This window comes from Hemiscyllium ocellatum, chromosome 22 (genome assembly GCF_020745735.1).
Source record: "Hemiscyllium ocellatum isolate sHemOce1 chromosome 22, sHemOce1.pat.X.cur, whole genome shotgun sequence".
In the NCBI taxonomy this organism is placed as follows: Eukaryota; Metazoa; Chordata; class Chondrichthyes; order Orectolobiformes; family Hemiscylliidae; genus Hemiscyllium; species Hemiscyllium ocellatum.
In genome coordinates this window covers 20,216,739-20,236,474 of record NC_083422.1, presented here as the reverse complement: position 1 = coordinate 20,236,474, position 19,736 = coordinate 20,216,739, and the positions used below count along the sequence as shown (strand labels likewise).

Here is a 19,736-nt window from a genome sequence, read left to right as displayed (position 1 = left end):
TATCATTGAGAAGTATGGTTTTTGCTTGAGAGCACAGTTTATTAGTTGGTGTCTAGGACCATCAGTAGTAGCAGTTATGCTTGAGTTCTCAACGTACTGATGTTTCTTTCCAATCAATATTGTCAATGTGCACTTTTTTTATTTCAGAGAGAAAGCGTCCTCAAACTGTGTTTTCTTTCGCCTTCCTTTCATCTTCTGTCTGCCAAAGCAGCCCCTTAAAACATAAGCTTATTTATGTGTTCAGTGTTGGTAGAAATTTGTTTTTAGGCTTGTTAATTGTAGATAAAGTTCCACCTTCCAATATGTGAATATCCTCATAGGCTGCAAATAAAAATAGAAGATGAGACTCTTTTGACACCTCCCTGGGGAGTTGCTGGCTGATATCATGGCATTAAGTAATCATTATCACTATTTTTAGTCAGTGTTTTTTTTCCCTTCTTTAGAAACCATTTCAGCCCCAGGTTCCGAACCAAAGAATTGAATTCAAAGTTCAGTATTTCATTTCTAAAGATTTAAGTTGCAACTTTCTCTTTTTAAGGCTACAAGTTCTTTTGATCATATTTTATATCATGACTAATGTAACAACCTAGGCTCAATCGTTTTTCTTTTAAACCTTGATTTTTGTTACGTTTTTATTTTTAATCTGGAAAGGTGCCAAGGCCAGAAGTTTTGATATACCAACGTATTTTTTATCTTGTATTTAGGTGTGGTTGGAGCTATTGAATAAAGCCCCTATTCAGTACATTGTTGCTGCTGCTTGCCCTTGGATGGGAGCTTGGTTATGTTTAATGATGCAACCTTCTCATTTACCAATTGATTCAAATATGCTACTGGAGATTAAGTCCAAATCAAAGGTAATTTTCTTGTATTAATTAAGAGTCCACACCCTTCACCAAGAACAAAGTAAGTTGAGCATTCTCACCAGAAAGCTAAACGGTGCTCAGTGGTTAGCACTGTTGCCTCACTGCACCTGGCTTTGATTCCAGCCTCGGGCAACTGTCTGTGTGGAGTTTGTACATTCTCGATGTGAAACTGGTGCTCCAGTTTCCTCCCACAATCCATAAGATGTGCCGGTTAGGTGAATTGACCATGCTAAATTGCCAAGTCAGGAATAAATAGAAGATAGGGGAAAAGGTGTGGTTGGATTACACTTCGGAGGGTTGGTGTGGACTTGTTGGGCCGAAGGATCTTTTTCCATACTGTAGGAATCCAATCTAATTAATAAAAAAAGTAGTGTTGAAAGAACTTCTAGAATTAAAAGGTTATATGATATTGATTTTGACGCTTAATACATGTAACTTGATAACTTCTAAATTTGATTTAGTCTTCAAAAATTAATAATAGACACATAGTTCATCTACATCTATTTGTACAGCATGTAAAGATATTAGTACTTGTTACTAACCTAGGAATTACCTATTAATATTTCACTAATTTCATTCCATCAGTGTACATTTAAAAATGTCAACATTTGTTAGTAATTTATTGCGTTCACCTTTTTTTTGTGTGATATAGGAAAAATCTTGCAGTAAACATCGACAAGGTCAAGCTCAAACCAAAGAGGTGAGGCAAGAATATATTGCTGGCTCAGACACCATTAATGAGGATCAAGCTACCAGAGATTATGTTGTAACTAGGACACGCCTAAAGGCAGCTAGGTAAAGTAAGACTTTAAATCAGTACTGTTAACTGTTTTATTTGAGTTTCATATGATACATCAATCTTTTTAATAGCCTTATCTCTCTAATAAATTCAATAGAGATGTTGATTTGTGTGAGAAAATTGAGTGCAGTCAAACTGATTTGTTTTAGTTTAGAAATCTCCCAGCTTTATAACTGGGAGCACTGCCATTGCAAAGCATTTGCAGAGATAGTAGTTTCACAGGAATGTGAAATTTCTTTCCTGTGTTTGTAAGTGATTTTTTTTAACAAAAACATTAAATATCAGTTGCAAAATTTACATCTTTTCCACACTTCTATTGCATTTCCAAAGAATTTTCAATCTAATTAATTTTGTTTTTGATTTGTAATTAACTTTGAGTTAAGCTAGGAAAGCAAATGAAACTGGGAGACAACGTTTACAATTATTCATCAATTTGGGTCTCATGAGAATTGAGACCTTAACTTGGTGAAGCCAGTTTCATACTATCAAATGATTGTAGGTTATTTTAACCATAAATGCTGAAGTTCTTCTGAAGTAAGGCTTCTCTGCATTAAAAAGAACTAAGGATTACCTGTTTGATCATAACTGTATCGTGTAACACTTTCTTAATCTTCTTGTTCTAAAGATTGCTCGGAGCCCTCTGCTGTTCCTTGTGTGAGCCAAGTGTGAACTTCATCAGCCAAGAAGTGAAACCAGCTGAGTCACTAGCTCAATTATTATTATTTCATTTAAATTCTAAATCTGCACTGCAGAGAATTGCTGTTGCATTAGTAATTTCTGAATGGGCTACACGGCGAAAGGTATGGAATTTATATGACTATTAAGAATTTTAGATCTGTTTCTCTCCTCTCTCTTTGTTGCCTGATAATTTAAAGCAGTTTTGGATTTTAACCATAATGCCTCCTGTTACAAGTTACATAGGAGACACGAGATACACCCTTTTCCCTCAACTCATTGAGTGGTGCCACAGTGGCTCAATGGTTAGCACTGCTGCCTCACAGCACCAGGGACCCAGATTCGATTCCAGCCTCTGGTGACTGTGTAGAGTTTGCACATTCCCCCAGTGTCTGCATGGGTTTCCTCTGGGTGCTCCAGTTTCCTCCCACAATCCAAATACGTGCAGGTTAGGTGAATTGGCCGTGCTAAATTGCCTAGAGTGTTCAAGGATGTATAGGTTAGGTGCATGAGACAGCAGTAAATGTACGGCAGTGGGTCTGCGTGGTATACTGTTTGAAGAGTCAGGGTGGACTTGTTCAGCTGAAGGACCTGTTTCCACACAAGTAGGGATTCTAATTCCAAGATCTGGATGTCACACTCCAAGTTCGTACTGGCCTACATGCTGTGAACAAAATATATTTTAAGTGAATTTTTCATCTTAATTTCATTGTATTTTACCAAACCTTTCATTAAGCCTTTCTGTCTTCAGACTCCTTATTTTCTGTTCAATCTTGAAACGTTGCTTTTGTATATTGATCTACAACCTTTCACTCCACACATGTTGTATTTTAATCCATTTCTACATTTATTTGTCTAAATGAGTTCTGCTTTATGTCCTGACTACTAAATTATAATCTATTGAAGGTAAACCAATGCACATTAGCAAGGAAAAGCATGATTTTAAGTAGACAAATAAAGCATAGTAGACCAACTGGGACAAATGCTGTGTTTAGAAATCTTGAACATTTTAGCTTGCAAAGAATTCTGGACTTTTGGGATTTCTTGTGACATTCAAACAATGTAGTATAATTTCTACTGGCATCCATTTAAAGTTTTAGGCTTTTGTGAGCAATTTTAGTATTATGCCTGACTAAATTTGAGCTTTGCTTTAATTTCAGGATTGTACTGTTGTATCACGTGCAGTACAGCCACGATTGATGGCTATTTTGTCAGAGCATCTTTATTATGATGAGATAGCTATTCCTTTTACCCGCATGCAGAATGAATGCAAGCAGTTTATTGCATCACTGGCTGAAGCTAATTGTGATGTTGGGAACAGCGTGAATAATAGCGTATTTACTATAGATCAAGCAAACGAACTGGTAAGTGAATCTGTTCAGTTTGAAGGACACAGTTGCTATATGTTAAAGTGGAGGATTTAAAAATTGGCTGAAAACTTCATTACCAAGAAAAATACTTTTTTCACTCCACAACAATTATATGTTGGATTGAAAGAATGTTAAGTGTAGCAGTTGACCCACAACTTGTTACACTATTACTGACTTCATTAACACAACTGATGCAAGTGTTACGAATGGATGGTATTTTAAATTATCTAAAACTAATCTCGAAACAACTGATGCTGTACAAATCATATGCATGTTTCAAACCTTTTAGAATAGGTTTGCTGTGACTTGCTCTAAAATCAGGCTATATTTTATAAGAACTTACTGGCTTTCTTTATTAAGTACTTTCAGTGTATTTTATTTTCTTATGTTAAAATAGTTAAGTTAAGTTGTCATCCTAAAGACTACTTACCTCTTCAGTTAACACTTAATGAATATTGCAAAGCTGACAATACAAGGTCAGCACACGAGCAAACCTACAAAAAATTATTATAGAAAAGTAGTGACAAAACAACTGCAGATTGAAAGGGTTGAAAAGTAATGTTGAAGAAAACATTTTGTCTGGCCTTTATTGGAATTGGGAATCAGCAAATCAAATGTTAAAAATCCTAGGCTGGAAAATGGTATTCGGGATATTTTTTTTTGTATCAATACTAGTGTGTTTATTGTATTATGTGAACTTCTTTTTTAACATTCCAATTTTTAATTCAAAGGTCACAACGATTTTCAAAGAAGTGACAACAACATCTGGTTTAAAGCCCAATGTGATCCAACAGTTGGAGAGTAAGCGGCAGCAGGTCCAAATGGCTATAGCAGAGACGAATCAAGAATGGCAAACTCTTCATCTGAGGGTTCACATGTTCTCTGCTTGTGCAGTTGTTGATTTGCAGCAACTTCCAGAAAAACTGAATCCTGTCATAAAACCCTTAATGGAAGGAGTGAAAAAAGAAGAAAATGTACTTGTGCAGAACTATGCAGCATCTTGTATTGCTAAGTTGCTCCAACAATGTACATCTAGATGTCCTTGTCCCAACCCCAAGATTGTGAAAAATCTTTGTAACTCCGTTTGTGTGGACTCCACAGTCACTCCTTCTGCAACTTCTCCAGTGCCTATGTCTAACAGTATGGAAAATTCCAAAGGTAATTTAGAACATAAAAACAACTTGTTAAGCAAAACCAGTTTAAAGTGTAAAAATTCACAACCTTTTTTGGTTTACCATTCAACTTAACTTCACATGCTCCTTGTCAAACATGGAGAAAATGAGCCTACAGCTATTTGGTTTTGGTCAATATTGAAATTAAAATAGATCCTTTATTCTTTTTAAAATCCACTCATACTAAAATGGTGCTAAATGCAATTTTTTTAATTAACGCTGAAGCATTGATGAAAAATCGTAACAAATTTGGATTTGTTTTATAATGTAAAGTTTTTAAGAAACTCATTCAGAGAAACTAGGGCAAATACCCTAAACAAATTAATATTTTCCATGATAATTTAGATTATGTTTAATCTATTTAAAATTTATTTCCGTGTGAAGAGTGTTGACGAATCCGTCTGTACTTATTTTTTCTTCTAAGGACCAAATTCTGAAAAAGATGGAATGCATCACACTGTAAATAAGACTCGGGGAATCATCACACTTTACAGGCATCAGCAGGCTGCTTTTGCCTTAACCAGTAGACGGGGTCCAACACCTAAAGCACTCAAGGGCTCATCTACAGACATTCCTCAAGGGAGTGCTGGGGTCAGTTTGTGTGAACATGATGAAGTGAGTATCTAATTACAGATAAAATGTAACACAATTTAAACTAGTCAAGTGTATATTTGTTGCTTGATTAAGTAATCATTTGTGCTGTTGGTATGCACTTTTTTCCTGTCACTTAGATTTGTCTTCATTCATAGACGGAAACAAAATTTCTTGACTATTTTTACCTTGAATCTCATGTGCTGTGTAGCTTTGATAGTAGCTCACATTGATAACAGCTCACATTGATAGCTATGTTCTAGCTTTTCCTTGTATTGATAGTGGTAAAAATTAATCCCTGAGTAAATTTATTTGGTGAGTCAGTGCATTTTATAGATTTTAAAAATCAACTCTACATTTCTGCACTTAATTAATCTCAGCTAGAATAGCAGCAAGAGCACTACAGTTCGCCCAGTTGACAGAGAAGGGAATTATTCTGTTTGTCTTGTTCTGACATTAAAATGTTAGTTTAATTTTACAAAATAAAATTGACATGAAGCAATTTTGTTGTTTACTCCATATTGAAGGAGGATTTCTTCATTGTTTTGCAGACCCAGAAGCCAAACTTAATTCAAAGAAGAGGAGCTGAATATGCACTTACAACCATAGGAAAACACTTTGGTGCTGAAATGGCAACAACACTGCCTTATTTATGGGATTCTATGGTTGGACTACTGCGAAGTCATGTTGATGTGCAGAATTTTAGTATGTATCTAATCCCATATATTTGATATTCTCATTCAAATCTATTTTAAAGTATGAATAGTTGGCTGACTTATGTTTTCCAGATGGAAAGGTAGTCCTCGAGAAAGGAGATGTTGTTGCTCAGGAATTAGTAAACTCGTTACAGGTGCTAGAAATTACAGCTGCAGCAATGGGTTCCGATATCCATGCTCAGGTTTGTTAAACTTTATGCTGAAAGATAAAACATTGTTTCTATTGTATTCATAAATAATTTAGCAAACTACCCTCAGGATATTTAGGCTTGTACTTTCAGAATGATTAACTGAGCTTATTTGCTGGAAAACGTAGAAAATGAGGTGCTTATTTTTCATGCAAGAATTAAGCATTCATGTGTTAGTTTTTAAAATAGATTTCCTACTGCTTAGCTGTGATTTTGTTTTTCTCTCTACTACAGTGCCTTTTAATTTTAAAGTAAATGCTTTGAATTTAAAAATTAAAATACCATGGAGCAATTACATTGTTTTTTTCCTTTCAGCTATTGCAACATCTTCCACATCTTTGCACTTGTTTGCGACACCCATATACTGCAGTAAGGCACATGGCTGCTAGGTGTGTGGGTGTCATGAGCAAAATAGCTACAATGGAAACAATGAACATTTTTCTGGAGAAGGTTCTCCCTTGGCTAGGAGCAATCGATGATAATACAAAGCAAGAAGGAGCAATTGAAGCATTGGCCTGTATCCTTAGCAATTGAATAAGGATGCTATATTTTAGTGATATGTATGTTCTTCCTTAATAATTTAGTTTGTGATTAAAAGCATATTGTCTCTCTTATGACAAACATCATCATAACCATAGTAGCTTGTATTTATATAGACTTTAACACCATAAAGCACCCCAAGGTGTTTCACCAGTATTATAAAATTAAATTTAAGGCAAGATGCCAACAGTTTAGTCTAAGAGGTGGATGTTGAGGAATATTTTAAAGGAAGAAATAGAATTAAGAATTGAAAATGGTTAGGGAGAAAACTGCAGAACTTTAGGGCCAAGGTGACAGAAGGCATGGTCACCAATGTTTGTGCAATTACAAGCAAAGATATCTAAGAGTTGAGCATTAATTGAGTACAAATGATCTGGGAGCATTGTGAGATTGGAGAAGATTGCAGAGATCAGAAGATGTAGGTTTTAAAGTGATTCAAAAACAAGAATGAGAATTTTTAAATCTAAACATTAAACATGGATGATAGGTGAACATGACTTGGTGTGAGTCAAGACATAACCAGAAGAGAATTGAATAACTTCAATTATGTGGAGGTCAGAATGTGTGGGATCAGTCAACAGTGAGAAGAGCTGAGATAGGTACAAAGTTTAACTTTTATGAAGGATTATGCAGATAAGTAATTGCTGCTTCAAATTGACATCAAATTTTACACTAATTTGGTTTAGTCACAGACAGATGCCAGGGAGCGAGTGGAGGGACTGGGTTCAGTTTTCCCAGTATTTAATTGAAGCAAATTTTATAAATTAGCAACAGTGGAGGAGTTAAGAGAGATGCTTGTGAAGTAGAGCTGGGTGAAATCAGAACATACATGATAGCTGTGCTTTTCATGTGTTGCATGTAGATGAGAATTAATCATAAGCTGAAAGTAATGGTGCAGAAGTAGAAAGAGAAGCCATTAAAGATACTATTCTGGCTATTATTAGAAAAGGAATAGAGTCAGCTGAATACAATGCCCCAGCTGGATGATGGTGGCAAGGTCTTGGACAAGGACCGTGAAGTAAACAATGTAGAAAGATAGACCATGGTAATGATGTTGAGAGAAAAACTAGATGCTGAAAGTTATTTGTTTAAAGTAGGACGCAATGCTTAATTCTGTTAAAAAGCATTTGGACTAAGTTGATAGGCTGATAATTAAACTGCTCTAAGAACGGTGTTAAATATGGGTATAAGAAGCAAAGGTTACCAGTGGTGTTAGGTCTGGTAGCATTGTGGCTATAGTACAAGTTTAGGATAAGTATAGTACACGTTCAACTCAGTACTCTTAACACTGGCTGTGCCAGATTTCTGATACTCTCAGATTTCAGGTTGGATAGTTTGGGTCAAGCTGGGTTAGGGGTCAAGGGTCACTCAGGGCATGATAGGTACATGAATGGGCAAAACCAGGAGCTAGACTAGAGGCAAACCACATTATGCAGGTTGTACTAAATAGTCCAGATGTCATTCAATCAAACCTGATGGCAGAGTATAAAAGTATTTTGGTTTTGTCCAGTTTTCAAACATCACTTGTTTTTACAGAGCCAGGTTTGAAGTACCTTACCTTTATTAGTAAGCGGATGGCCTGGACCAATGATTCAGAAATTAAGAGTTTCAATTCCACCTTGGGCGATTAAGTTTCAATGCAGTTTTTGATTAATGCGAAAATGATGAGAGTGGGATAGTGGTGCTGTGCATATTGACTGTCAACAAGTGTTTGACAAAGTATCACATAATAAACTTGTTGGAAAAATTAAAGTTCTAAGTACTTTTTAATTCATTCATGGGATGTGGGGTCACTGGCTAAGGCAACATTTATTGTCCGTCCCTAATTACACTAAAGGAGGTGGTGGTAAGCTACCTTAAACTGCTGCTGTCCTTGAGGAGTAGGGAAGTCTATTGTAGTTGGAAAGAGAGTTCCAGGAGTTGACCCAGTCATAGTGAAGGAATGATGATATGCTTCTTTGTAAGGATGGTGTGTTTCTTGTCGAGATGAACTTGCTTGTGGCAGTGTTCCCAAGCATTTGCTGCCTTTATCCTTCTACATGATAGAGGTCATAGGTTTGGAAGGTGATATTAGAGGAGCCTCTGAATTTCTGCAGTGATATTTCCAGATGAAATACACTGATGCCACTATATGTTGATGGTGAAGGAAGTGAATGTTCAAGGTAGTGGACAGGTGCCAGTCAAGTAAGCAGCTTTTTTCTGAATTTTGGAGCTGCAGTCATCCAGGCAAGTGGAAAGTATCCATCACATGATGTATTTTGTCTTGTGGATAGTGAATCGGCATTAGGAAGACAGGAAGTGAAACTTGAAAGGGTTCAGAAAAGAATTACAAGGATGTTGTCAGAGTTGGAGCTATAGGGAGAGGCAGAATAGGCTGGCGCTGTTTTCCCTGGAGTGTCGGAGACTGAGGAGTTATAAAATCACGAGGGGCATGGATAGACTAAATAGGCAAGGTCTTTTCCCTGGGGTGGGGGAGTCCAGAACTAGAGGGCATACATTTAGGAGAAAGAGGGCCTAAGGGGAATTGTTTTATGCACAGAATGGTGCCCTTGAATAAGCTGCCAGAGGGAGTGGTGGAGGCTGGTACTGTTGCAACATTTAAAAGACATGCGGATTGGTATATCAATAGGAAGGGTTTAGAGGGATATGGGCCAAATGCTGGCAAATAGGACTAGATTTACTTAGGATATCTGGTTGGCTTGGATGACTTGGATCAAAGAGTCTGTTTTCGTACTGTACGTCTTTTACAACTCTTTGACTAAGTCATGTGTCTCTAAGCTAGAACTGGTCATACAGTGGGAGGAGACAACAGCAGTGTCACAGGATGACAACAAGCAATCAGGATGGGCCATATCAGCAAAACAAAAGGAGTCTTAGAAGCCCAGGAGACTACACTAGAAAAGGTGACTGAGATGAGGAGACATTCATCTCGGAATCTCCATCCCCGTGAGAGACTAGTAACGTCACTGTAGTTTACAGGTGGAACAACTTGTATAGGGGAATGGTTGTTTTCCATGTTTTTGTAAACATTCCTGATTATATACAAATGTAGGCCATGAATCCTGTATAATCGTTTTAGTGATTGTACATATGGTTAATGGGATTTCTTTAAAATAAAGGGGGAGGGATGTAACAGTAAAAAAGGATTATTACTTGAATGGTAAAATATTGCAGCATACTGCAATGCAGAGGGTCCTGTGTGTCCTTGTGCATCGATCACAGAAGATTGGTCTCAAGGTACAACAAGTAATTAGGAAGGCAAATGGTATTTTGCACATCATTGCTAAAGGGTTTGAGTTTGAAAGCAGAGAGGTTATGTTGCAGCTGTACAAAGTGCTGGTGAGGCCACACCTCCAGTACTGTGTGCAATTTTAGTCTCCTTAATTGAGAAAGAATGTACTGGCACTAGAGGGGGGTATAGAGGAGGTTCATTAGGTTGATTCTGGAGTTGAGGGGATCAGTTTATGAGGAGAGATTGAGTAGACTGGGATTATATTCGTTGGAATTCAGAAGAATGAGGGGCGACTAATAGAAACACATAATATTATAAAGGGAATAGATAAGATAGAAGTAGAGAGGATGTTTCTGCTGGCAGGTGAAGTTAGGACAAGAGGGCATAGCCTCAAGATTAGACGGAGCAAACTTAGAACTGGATTGAGAGTTGTTCATGTATGGAATTTTCTGCCCAGTGAAGTAGTTGATGCTACTTCAGTAAACACTTTCAAGCTAAGGTAGATTTTTTTGAACAATAAAGGAATTAAGAGATACGGTGAGAAAACAAGTGGAGCTGAGGCCATGAAAAGATCAACCATGATCTTATTGAATGGCAGAGCAGGTTCGAAGGGCCAGATGGCCTACTCCTGCTCATAGTTCTTAAGTTCTTACGGATGATGGTGCTGTCACCTTTTAAGAGAGTTGGCCAGGTGACTTGCAAGGCACAGAGCTAGGGGGCTCTGTCAAGGATTAGTTGTGAAGATGTGCACATCGAAAAGAGTGTTCCTGATCATAGTTTTACCTGTGCCTCCCTTGTGTATAATTCCGGGTTCCCAGATAATTACAAACTTAATAGTGGTCAACAAGGTGAAGTACTGATTCATCAGCTGAGGAGGGACAATAAGTGGTAATCAGGAGGAGGATTCGTTGCCTATATCTGATCTGATGCCATAAGATATTGTGGGGTCCAGAGATGATTTTGAGGGCTCCCATGGCAATTCCTTCCCAAATGTAACAGCACAGCTATACATTTTTGAGTCTGTCCTAGTGGGACCCAAGAATGTTAAAGAAGGTGTCTTGGACATTACCTGAGTGTAACACATGAATCTGTGTGTATATCAGGCTGCGATTGAATCACCTGTGGGACAACCCTCCCAAATGATGTTAAGGAGACTTGCATAATGTTAGCCACGTTGTATCTACTATTGTCAGTTTTGGTATTTTGGACAGTGTCAAGTGGCCCATTCAGTTACATCTTTAGACTTGTAGCCATTTGATAAAACTGAGTGCCTTGCCATTCTGGAGGCACCACATTGCTGTGGTCTGGAGTCACATGTAGGCTACATCAAGTGAGGAAACTGATTTCCTTTCCTAAAGGGCTTTCTTTAATTAGCTGAGATTTTTATGGCAATTGATAAGTGGCTATATGGTTGCCATTAGGTTAGCTTTTACTCCAGGAATCTTTCATTGAAATCAAATTTCACCATCTGCAATGGTCACATTTCAACCCATGTCTCCAGAACATGGAGTCTAGGTGACTCTTCATCAATGCTAACTTGCTCTCTTTCATGGATTCTGTCTGATTTTGATGTGATCTCCAGAACATTAACTCTGAGTTCTGGATTACTGATCCAGTGACATTACCACTTTCCCAACACACCATCTAATGGAACAGTATCAAAAATAATATAAATTTGACAGAAACAAATGATGGTGAATAATTACTTTTCAGATTGAAACAAAGTACATAAAGTTGCTGGCAATGGTCCAATGATAGACTGAAGAAATGAATAGAAACATGACTGATAAAATTTCATGCAAGAAATGTGAAGTGTTGTTTCTTTCTTGGAAAGTGAGGAAAAACAATACAAAATTAAGAATACAATTCTCAAGAAGGAGGAAATTCATTAAAGTGGTTAGTCAGGGGAAGCTGGAGTGATTATCTTTCAAACAGTCATCATTAAGAACTTTCAGACTGATGCTGAAAATTGCTGGAATAAAAGGGAAACCATTTCCACTTGTAGAATAATTGGTAACCTGAGGATATACATTGGGGAAGAATAGAAAAGTGGGACCCTTTGGGAAAAATGGAACCAACCCAGGCTTGATGCAGTGGTGGTGGTCTTCTGAAAATCATCTATAATTTTATGTACTTATTATTTTTACATTGCACAAGATTTCAAGGTAATTGACAAAGACACTTCCCATAAATTTAGATAGTACAAAAATAAGGATAAGAACACTGCTAATTTCCAATAAGGGGACAATGGTGGGTAATTAATTTAAAAATTTTGGTGCAATTTATGTCCTATTGTGATCACTTAGATTTAATAGTGTTTTGCTATTCGTCCTAGTTAGAAAACAAAGTTTTAGTGTGTAGCAAGATTCTTCTTGGCAAGTTGATGATTTGAAGTATTAACCAAAGCAATTATGACAGTGAATATCCTTTAAAACCTTTTATAAATTACTTGTGTCAAAGTTTTGAAATAGATTGTCTACATATCATGCCTGGACCCATTTAAATGCAGAATGGTTTGCACTTGCAACCTTTTATAACTCTTGAGCTCAAACCAGATTCTGTTGAGCATGTGTCAAAACTGTTACAGTTTTTTCAAGTTTTTCCAAGGATCCATTTTTTGCAATACCATGTACTCTGCTTCTACAGAAGCTGTAAAAAAACAAGTGTACAAAATGGTCAAAAATGGCAAGTGTTATGGACTAGGGGTTCTTGAACATTTTTGGTTTAAGGACTTCTTTTCAAAGTGTTCAATAATCATTGATCCCATTCACTGAATTATATAATGCTAATAATGTGAAATGCTGCATGTAAAGTGCCTTTTTAATTTTTTTTTCAAGTGAGTATTTATTTATAGATGTCAGTGAGATGAGTGTGCCTGCTTCTCATAGGAGGTGCTGCATTAGATGCTCCAACCTGAGGCAACAGATGCACTCCTTTTTCACCTGCCAGCTTGTATATCAGGTTATTTTGTGCACCTACTCGAAAGTCTTACAAACCCCAGTGGGAGAAGTCCTACATTAGTGTGTTGTGTTCTGGAATTGTGTGCAATTAGGACAGTAAAGGAATCCTTGCATACAAGATGATGTGCTTGATATGGCATTGCTCATGCCAACATTTGTTGTTCTAGGCACTGATCTTAGTGAGCACAAAACTGCCAGACTAAAACTCTTCCTATATTTTTTAAATTGAATTTGAATTTGATTCTTTGTAAGTTGCTATGCTTAACATCTGAACCAACATACTTGTAGGAGATAAAATTAATTTGTTGGATTTTTAAAAAACCACTGCTTCCTGGATCAATTATTATATTCTAGGCTCAGGTAATCGATGTAAAAGGACTGAAATTCTAAAGTGCTGACAGAATTTTGCACATTCAATGTGGGTGGAATTAAAGGTGGGGAGCGCATTCAAGCAGGTAGGGTGGTATCATATCTGAATCTATCTCAACCATAATTAATCTCTCACCAGAAAGGTCTATTGTTAATCTTCCTGCCCTGCTACCAAATAAGGACCCCTTAAGAACCTCATTCTGCCCCCAGTGGGATAAATCACCTGCAAGTAGTCCCATCACCTTAAGGATTGCACAACAGGTAACTGTGCTGGCTGCTTGTCAAATAGGGATTGGGTCGCCTTGATCAAAAGCAGTTGGGACCTGATCAAGGGGACTGGGCATTGGATGGAGGAGTGCATAGAAACACAGACGCAACTCACTTGCAATCTAGGTCTCTCATGATCCAAAAACCCAAACAGTGGGAAAGCATGTGCTGTCATGGCAGCAACCATTGCATCCTGAGTAGTTTTGCTGAATGCAAGAGTTGTGAGTTTCTGAATGGCTAGCAGCTCTCATTAGGCAGTACTCCCATCCTTAGGTAAAGTCCCATCACTGGCCCTGCCCCCTACTGACTAGGTTGTGGTTCAGCTGGCCTTTCAAAAAATAGGCATTGCCCATCCCTTGCCAGCTCCTTAGCCAACTGCTCACAGAACAAAGTTTCTTACATCATGCTGCAAGTATCCACCAGTCAAAACAACATTGATTGCATGTTCATTCTAACAGTTTCACTGTTGTTATCTAGAAAGGAAGAAGTCTTCTAGAAGATTTTATTAGATGAGCCAAAAATTTATAGTTACCATTTATGATTTTTAAAAAGTGTTCTTCTTGGGTTTCCTGATTTTGTGTGTGTGTGTGTAAGTCAGTCAGTCAGTCAAAAGCTATCGTGACTATCCTCACAATTTTTTCTTTTAAAAAAATAGTTGACTTATTAAAAAGTAATCTGTTTTATATGAGAATAAAATTCCTTAACAAAATATGTGTAGGTATAATGGAGCAACTTGATGTAGATATCATCCCTTATATAGTGCTGCTGGTGGTACCTGTGCTGGGAAGAATGAGTGACCAAACAGATAGTGTGCGGTTCATGGCTACACAATGCTTTGCAACATTGATTAGGTTAATGCCACTCGAGGTAAGCTTAAAAAGTTTTAATTTTGGCAGTAGTTGATGGAAATTGCATGCAGCAAATAAAAAAGATGATTCCTTGGTCTAGTATAGCTTGTCTGTCTTGTGAATAGTGTTACCCAAAATAATATCAGGTATCCCCTTACAATGAATTCAAATTAATTTATTTTAAATTCAAGTGAATTTATCGAGTTATGGGATATTGCATTAAGATATGCCAAGAGATTAAGCTATACCAGTGTGACATTTTACAAATAGAAGCAATACTGCAAATGAAATTCTTAAACTATACAGCAAGAACATTGCTTTCTTTAAGTATAATGAAGGTGATTTTTATGTTTTGGATGTAAACCATGTCATTTTAGAAGTGTTAACTGCGATTTAATATATTCCTGTCAATTTTTGATTTGCAAAGCAGGATGAAAGGCTGCAGAAGGATCAATTTATGCTAATATTACCTCTTTGTTAGAGCAATCCAATTAATAATACTCTTCTGATTATTGCCCAATCCTGTGTTATTTCTTCTTCTCTGCAAGTATTTATTCACTTCCATTTTACTTGTAACTGTTGAATCTGCACAAACAACCCTTTCATGCAGTACATTTCAGATCACAACAGCTTGCTGTTCCCTCCTCTTTGTTTTTTGTCAATTATCTTAAATTGATTTTGATTACTCATCCTTCTGTGACTAGAAACCGTTTATCTTTGAAAGAATAAAGCTGCTCAAGAGATTGAACAAAATTCTATCTTTACTTTAAGCAGAAGAGCTTCTTCTCTCTCTGTGTAAATGAAAGCAGGGATGGAGGACTATATTCTAGTAAATCTCTTCTGCACCCTGTCTAAGGTCTCGACATATTTCCGAAAGTGTAGTATGCAGAATTGAAAAATCACTCCACTTAAGGTCTAACCGGTGTTGAAGGTTTAACATAACTTCGCTGTTTTAGTACTTTTTTCCCCTATTACTTAATCCAACACTAATAATTAATAGTCTCTCAACATGTCCTGCTACCTTTAAAGATATATGTACATATTGCTCCAGATCTCTGTTCCTGCACTCTCGTCAAAATTGTACCACTTAGATTATATTGCTTCTCCTCCTTCTTCCAACCAAATACATCACTTTCTATTCTCTGCATTAGATTTCATGTTCGATTGCTTGCACATGTCACAACTGGTTTATATCTGAAGTATTAATTCTTGAATTTTGTGTCATTTGCGAACTTTGAAATTGTCCTTTATACCTAAGTCTGATCATGAGTATATATCAAAAAGTTCAGTGGTTGAAATATCAATCACTGGAGAATGCAATTTGTGCATATTCCTCCTGTCTGGAAAAGCTGAAAAGCAAGCATTTACCTCTTTATGCACTGCTTCTCTCCCTTAGCTAATTCTGTGTGCAAATCGTCACAGTCTTTCATTCTACAGGCTTTAATTTTTCTAATCAGTATCTTATGTGAACTTCTGGCTTTTAAAATGTTACTTGGTGATGTGCATCACTTCAACTGCACTATCCTCATTAACACTCCTAGTTATTAGTAATTCAATCAGATTCTTGTAATCCAATTTACCTTAAATGAAAGTTGGTATAAATGTCTTCATTAGCTCTTACTTCTCCAATTAATTTTGTCCTGAGTTCCTGTCTTTAAATTCTCCGGCTGGTAAAATTAGTGGAAGGCCTTTGGCCTTTCTGTTATTAAGTTCTCCAGTTTCAGTCATAAGATCATAAGAAACAGAAAGAGCAGTAAGCAATCCGGCCCCTCAAGTCAAATGGCTTCACCATTCCAGAGGATTATGACTGATTCATCGTTCCTCCCGTCCACTTTCCTACCCTTTCCCCATAACCCTTGATTTCCCATACTGAAGAATCTATCTCTCTGCCTTAAATATACACAAGGACTCTGACCCCATATCTTTCTATAGCAAGGAATTTCAAAGACACTCAACTTTCTCAAAGAAATTCCTCCTCATCATAGTCTTAAATTGACACCCCTTTATTCTGGGGCTATGCCTCTGGTCCTACACTCTTCATGATGGGAAATATCTTCTCAGCATTTGTCGTGTCAAGCCCCTTAAGAACCTTAAATGTTTAAATGAGATCACCTCTTGTCTTTCGAAACAATGAATTAACATCTTCCCTTAGATAAGGGGAAAAAAGATGTTCACAGTACTCCAGATGTGGTTTCACCAGCACCTTGTACAGTTGCAGCAAAACTTCCCTACTGTTATGCTCCAACCCCTGAAATAAGAGCCAACATCCCATTAGCTTTTCTGATTACCTGCTGCACTTTTGTGCTAGCTTTCTGTTTCAGTCCACAAGCACACACCTCCCCCACCCCCGTGCCTTTATGCTATATCTTTTTGCAGTTTTTCACCATTTAAATAATACTCTGTTCTTGCATTCTCCCTCCAGATTGAACAACTTCATGTTTTTCCACATTGTACTCAATTTGTCAACTTTTGACCCACTTACTTAACCTTTTAATTGTTTCCTGTACATGGGCCAATTCTGTATCCACGTCAATATACTATCTCCAAAACGGTTGTTTAACCTTTATTGAGGTACCTTGTCGAACGCTTTCTGGAATTCCAAATAAAATGCATCTACTGGTTCCCCTCTATCCACTCTGGCTGAGATTTCTCAAAAACTCTAATACATTAGTAAGATATGATTTCCTTTTTTGTTTTGAAGCTTTACTCACTTGGCTCAGTTCAATTTATAATTTCCCAAATATCATAATATAATCCAAGCAAAGTAGTCTTCTATTTGCATTGAACTCACAAAAATTACTTAACTATAACTCCAGTCTTGAAAATGATTCTTAATGTACCAGAATGAATATTCCATTTTTGACAACAGTCATCCTCCTGGATTTCTTTTTCAAAGTTATAGGCCAGTATTTTTACTTGGGGTCATGATTTCTTAAAATGTGTGTATAAAATATTCAAGGTAACTCATTCTGAATTTTCATTCCTTCTCACCTTTTGATAGAAAACTACCTCCCCACTAACTTGTTATCAAACTGGCTGGAGAAGTTGGTGCAGATGCCATTGTGGGTACTGTGAGGGCTCAATCAGACTTGTAACCTACACCATAGCATGCATTATGCTAACCATATAAAGTTTGTTCTGTAAGACAACACCATAGAATGACATTCAAATGCTTAGCAGGGCGGACAAAAAGCCATTCAATCCACCCAGTCTACAACCAATTTACGCTGGCTTTGAATCTTTTCCCATTCTTCTTTGTGTAACTCTACAAGTATGATTCTCCATTTCTTTCTCCCTGATATTCTTATCTAACATCTCCTATGCATCTTTATTATTTGCTACAAGTACTCCCTGTGCTAATTAAGTTCCACTTTCTTACCTTTCTCTAGTTAAAGAAGTTTTTATCTCTGTGTCCTATATAATTTCTTGGTAGCATAGAGACTATATTGCAGCTTCTGTATTGTTCCTCACTGCATGTGGCGCTGCACTGTAAAAATCATTTGTAATTTTGAAAACCACAGGTACCACAACTGCTTTCACTTTTCAAGAGAAGCTCAGCTTTTTTGGTTCTCTGCAGATAGATATGATCTCTTAAGTTCTGATTCTGCATATTTAATGACCTTTCCCTATGAGATTTGGAATAAAAGTGATCTTTGCAATATTGTAAACATGACATCAGTTCTAAAACACTTTCGATTTTGTAGTCTGGCATTCCAGATCCTCCTCATATGTCAGAAGAACTGATTAAACAGAAAGCACGAGAGCGCCACTTTTTGGAACAGTTATTAGACGGGACGAAATTAGAAAATTATAAAATTCCTGTTTCTATCAAGGCTGAACTTAGAAAATATCAGCAGGTAAGTAATTTCTATGTTGCCAAATATCATTTTTGAGAATACGGTTCATATGTTTATTTCTAAAGGTAAAGAAATATGAATTTCAAAATTTAGGCCATGAACTACTAAAAAGATTAATAGTAATCATTTTAGTAAGAAAAGTTATGAACCAGAATCTTGTTTGTCCTTTAAATTATTGTTTTGTTCCTAAAGGATGGTGTAAATTGGTTGGCATTTCTGAATAAATACAAGCTCCATGGCATTCTTTGTGATGATATGGGACTGGGAAAAACTTTGCAATCAATATGCATTCTTGCAGGAGATCATTACCTCAGGTAATATTATGGAAATAATTTACTGCAGCTTTGTTAAAATTTTGTTGTTACTTTGGAGGGGGATGAAAACTAGTTGTATAATGACTTACTTCTGTATTTCTACAGGGTTCAGGAATACACAAAAACTCAGGCAGAAGACTGTTCACCTTTACCTTCTTTAGTAGTATGTCCTCCAACACTAACAGGCCACTGGATTGATGAAGTAGAGAAATTCTGTTCTAGAGAAATATTGCATCCGTTGCACTATACAGGACCTCCCACTGAGAGGGCTAGGTAAGGTTTTTTCAGCCGCCAAAACTGAACTATAATGATAATTAATTCATATAATGTTTTTGAAGTTACACATTTGTTATCTGCATAAATCTAAACACAGATTTGCTCCCATTTCACTTACTTATTTCTAATAAGATCTGAACAAAGCAAAATTTGCTGCTATGTTAGGCTTCATGCTGAGTCGAAAACATGTTCGTGTAAAGCAGTGGCAAAGTTCTGATGCATTTCATCTTCCTCCTTTATCACCAATTGGTGGTTCCATTACTCTCTATTTCTTCGCCTTCTGATTAGTATTATTTTTAAGTTGAACTTCCAACAATATAATTGATGAATTCCATTCATTTCACCTTCATAGATTCAATTGCTGAGGCAAGCTTATGGAATTATGACAATGCTGCCCCTTTAACGAGGTTGTGTTGTTTTTTGATTTGTTTTTAAAGGCAGTGGATTGTAAAGGCAGTAGTACAGAAATGGCTGACAGAAACTGCCTTAAGTCAACAATTCAAGGAGGCCTTCAGGTTTTTTTTAAAAAAACATTGTGCAATGAAAGGGGATTGACCAGTTTTCCCAGTTCAGGTTTTTTCTAGATTGATTTAGTTTTAGCAGGCAGTCAGAAGGCTGCTGGAGACCTAGAGAAGCAGCTACAGTGAAAAAAAGGTTCCATGATTCAACAGAGGTCTTGCCTGACTTTTCTCTCCGAAA

General features: G+C 36.9%; 1 protein-coding gene across 2 annotated transcripts in view; it reads left to right on the top strand.

Annotated features, from left to right (window-relative positions):
- The window catches only part of btaf1 (BTAF1 RNA polymerase II, B-TFIID transcription factor-associated), a 132,361-nt gene that overhangs the window by 87,703 nt on the left and 24,922 nt on the right, over positions 1 to 19,736 (top strand). For both annotated transcript variants that reach the window (XM_060841932.1, XM_060841931.1), the window contains exons 16-28: positions 705 to 854; positions 1,516 to 1,658; positions 2,288 to 2,462; positions 3,498 to 3,701; positions 4,439 to 4,865; positions 5,304 to 5,494; positions 6,022 to 6,175; positions 6,259 to 6,368; positions 6,690 to 6,891; positions 14,461 to 14,609; positions 18,295 to 18,447; positions 18,640 to 18,761; positions 18,867 to 19,034. In XM_060841932.1, coding sequence (XP_060697915.1) covers positions 705 to 854; positions 1,516 to 1,658; positions 2,288 to 2,462; positions 3,498 to 3,701; positions 4,439 to 4,865; positions 5,304 to 5,494; positions 6,022 to 6,175; positions 6,259 to 6,368; positions 6,690 to 6,891; positions 14,461 to 14,609; positions 18,295 to 18,447; positions 18,640 to 18,761; positions 18,867 to 19,034 — 2,348 coding nt within the window. The remainder of the gene's footprint in view (positions 1 to 704; positions 855 to 1,515; positions 1,659 to 2,287; positions 2,463 to 3,497; positions 3,702 to 4,438; positions 4,866 to 5,303; positions 5,495 to 6,021; positions 6,176 to 6,258; positions 6,369 to 6,689; positions 6,892 to 14,460; positions 14,610 to 18,294; positions 18,448 to 18,639; positions 18,762 to 18,866; positions 19,035 to 19,736) is intronic.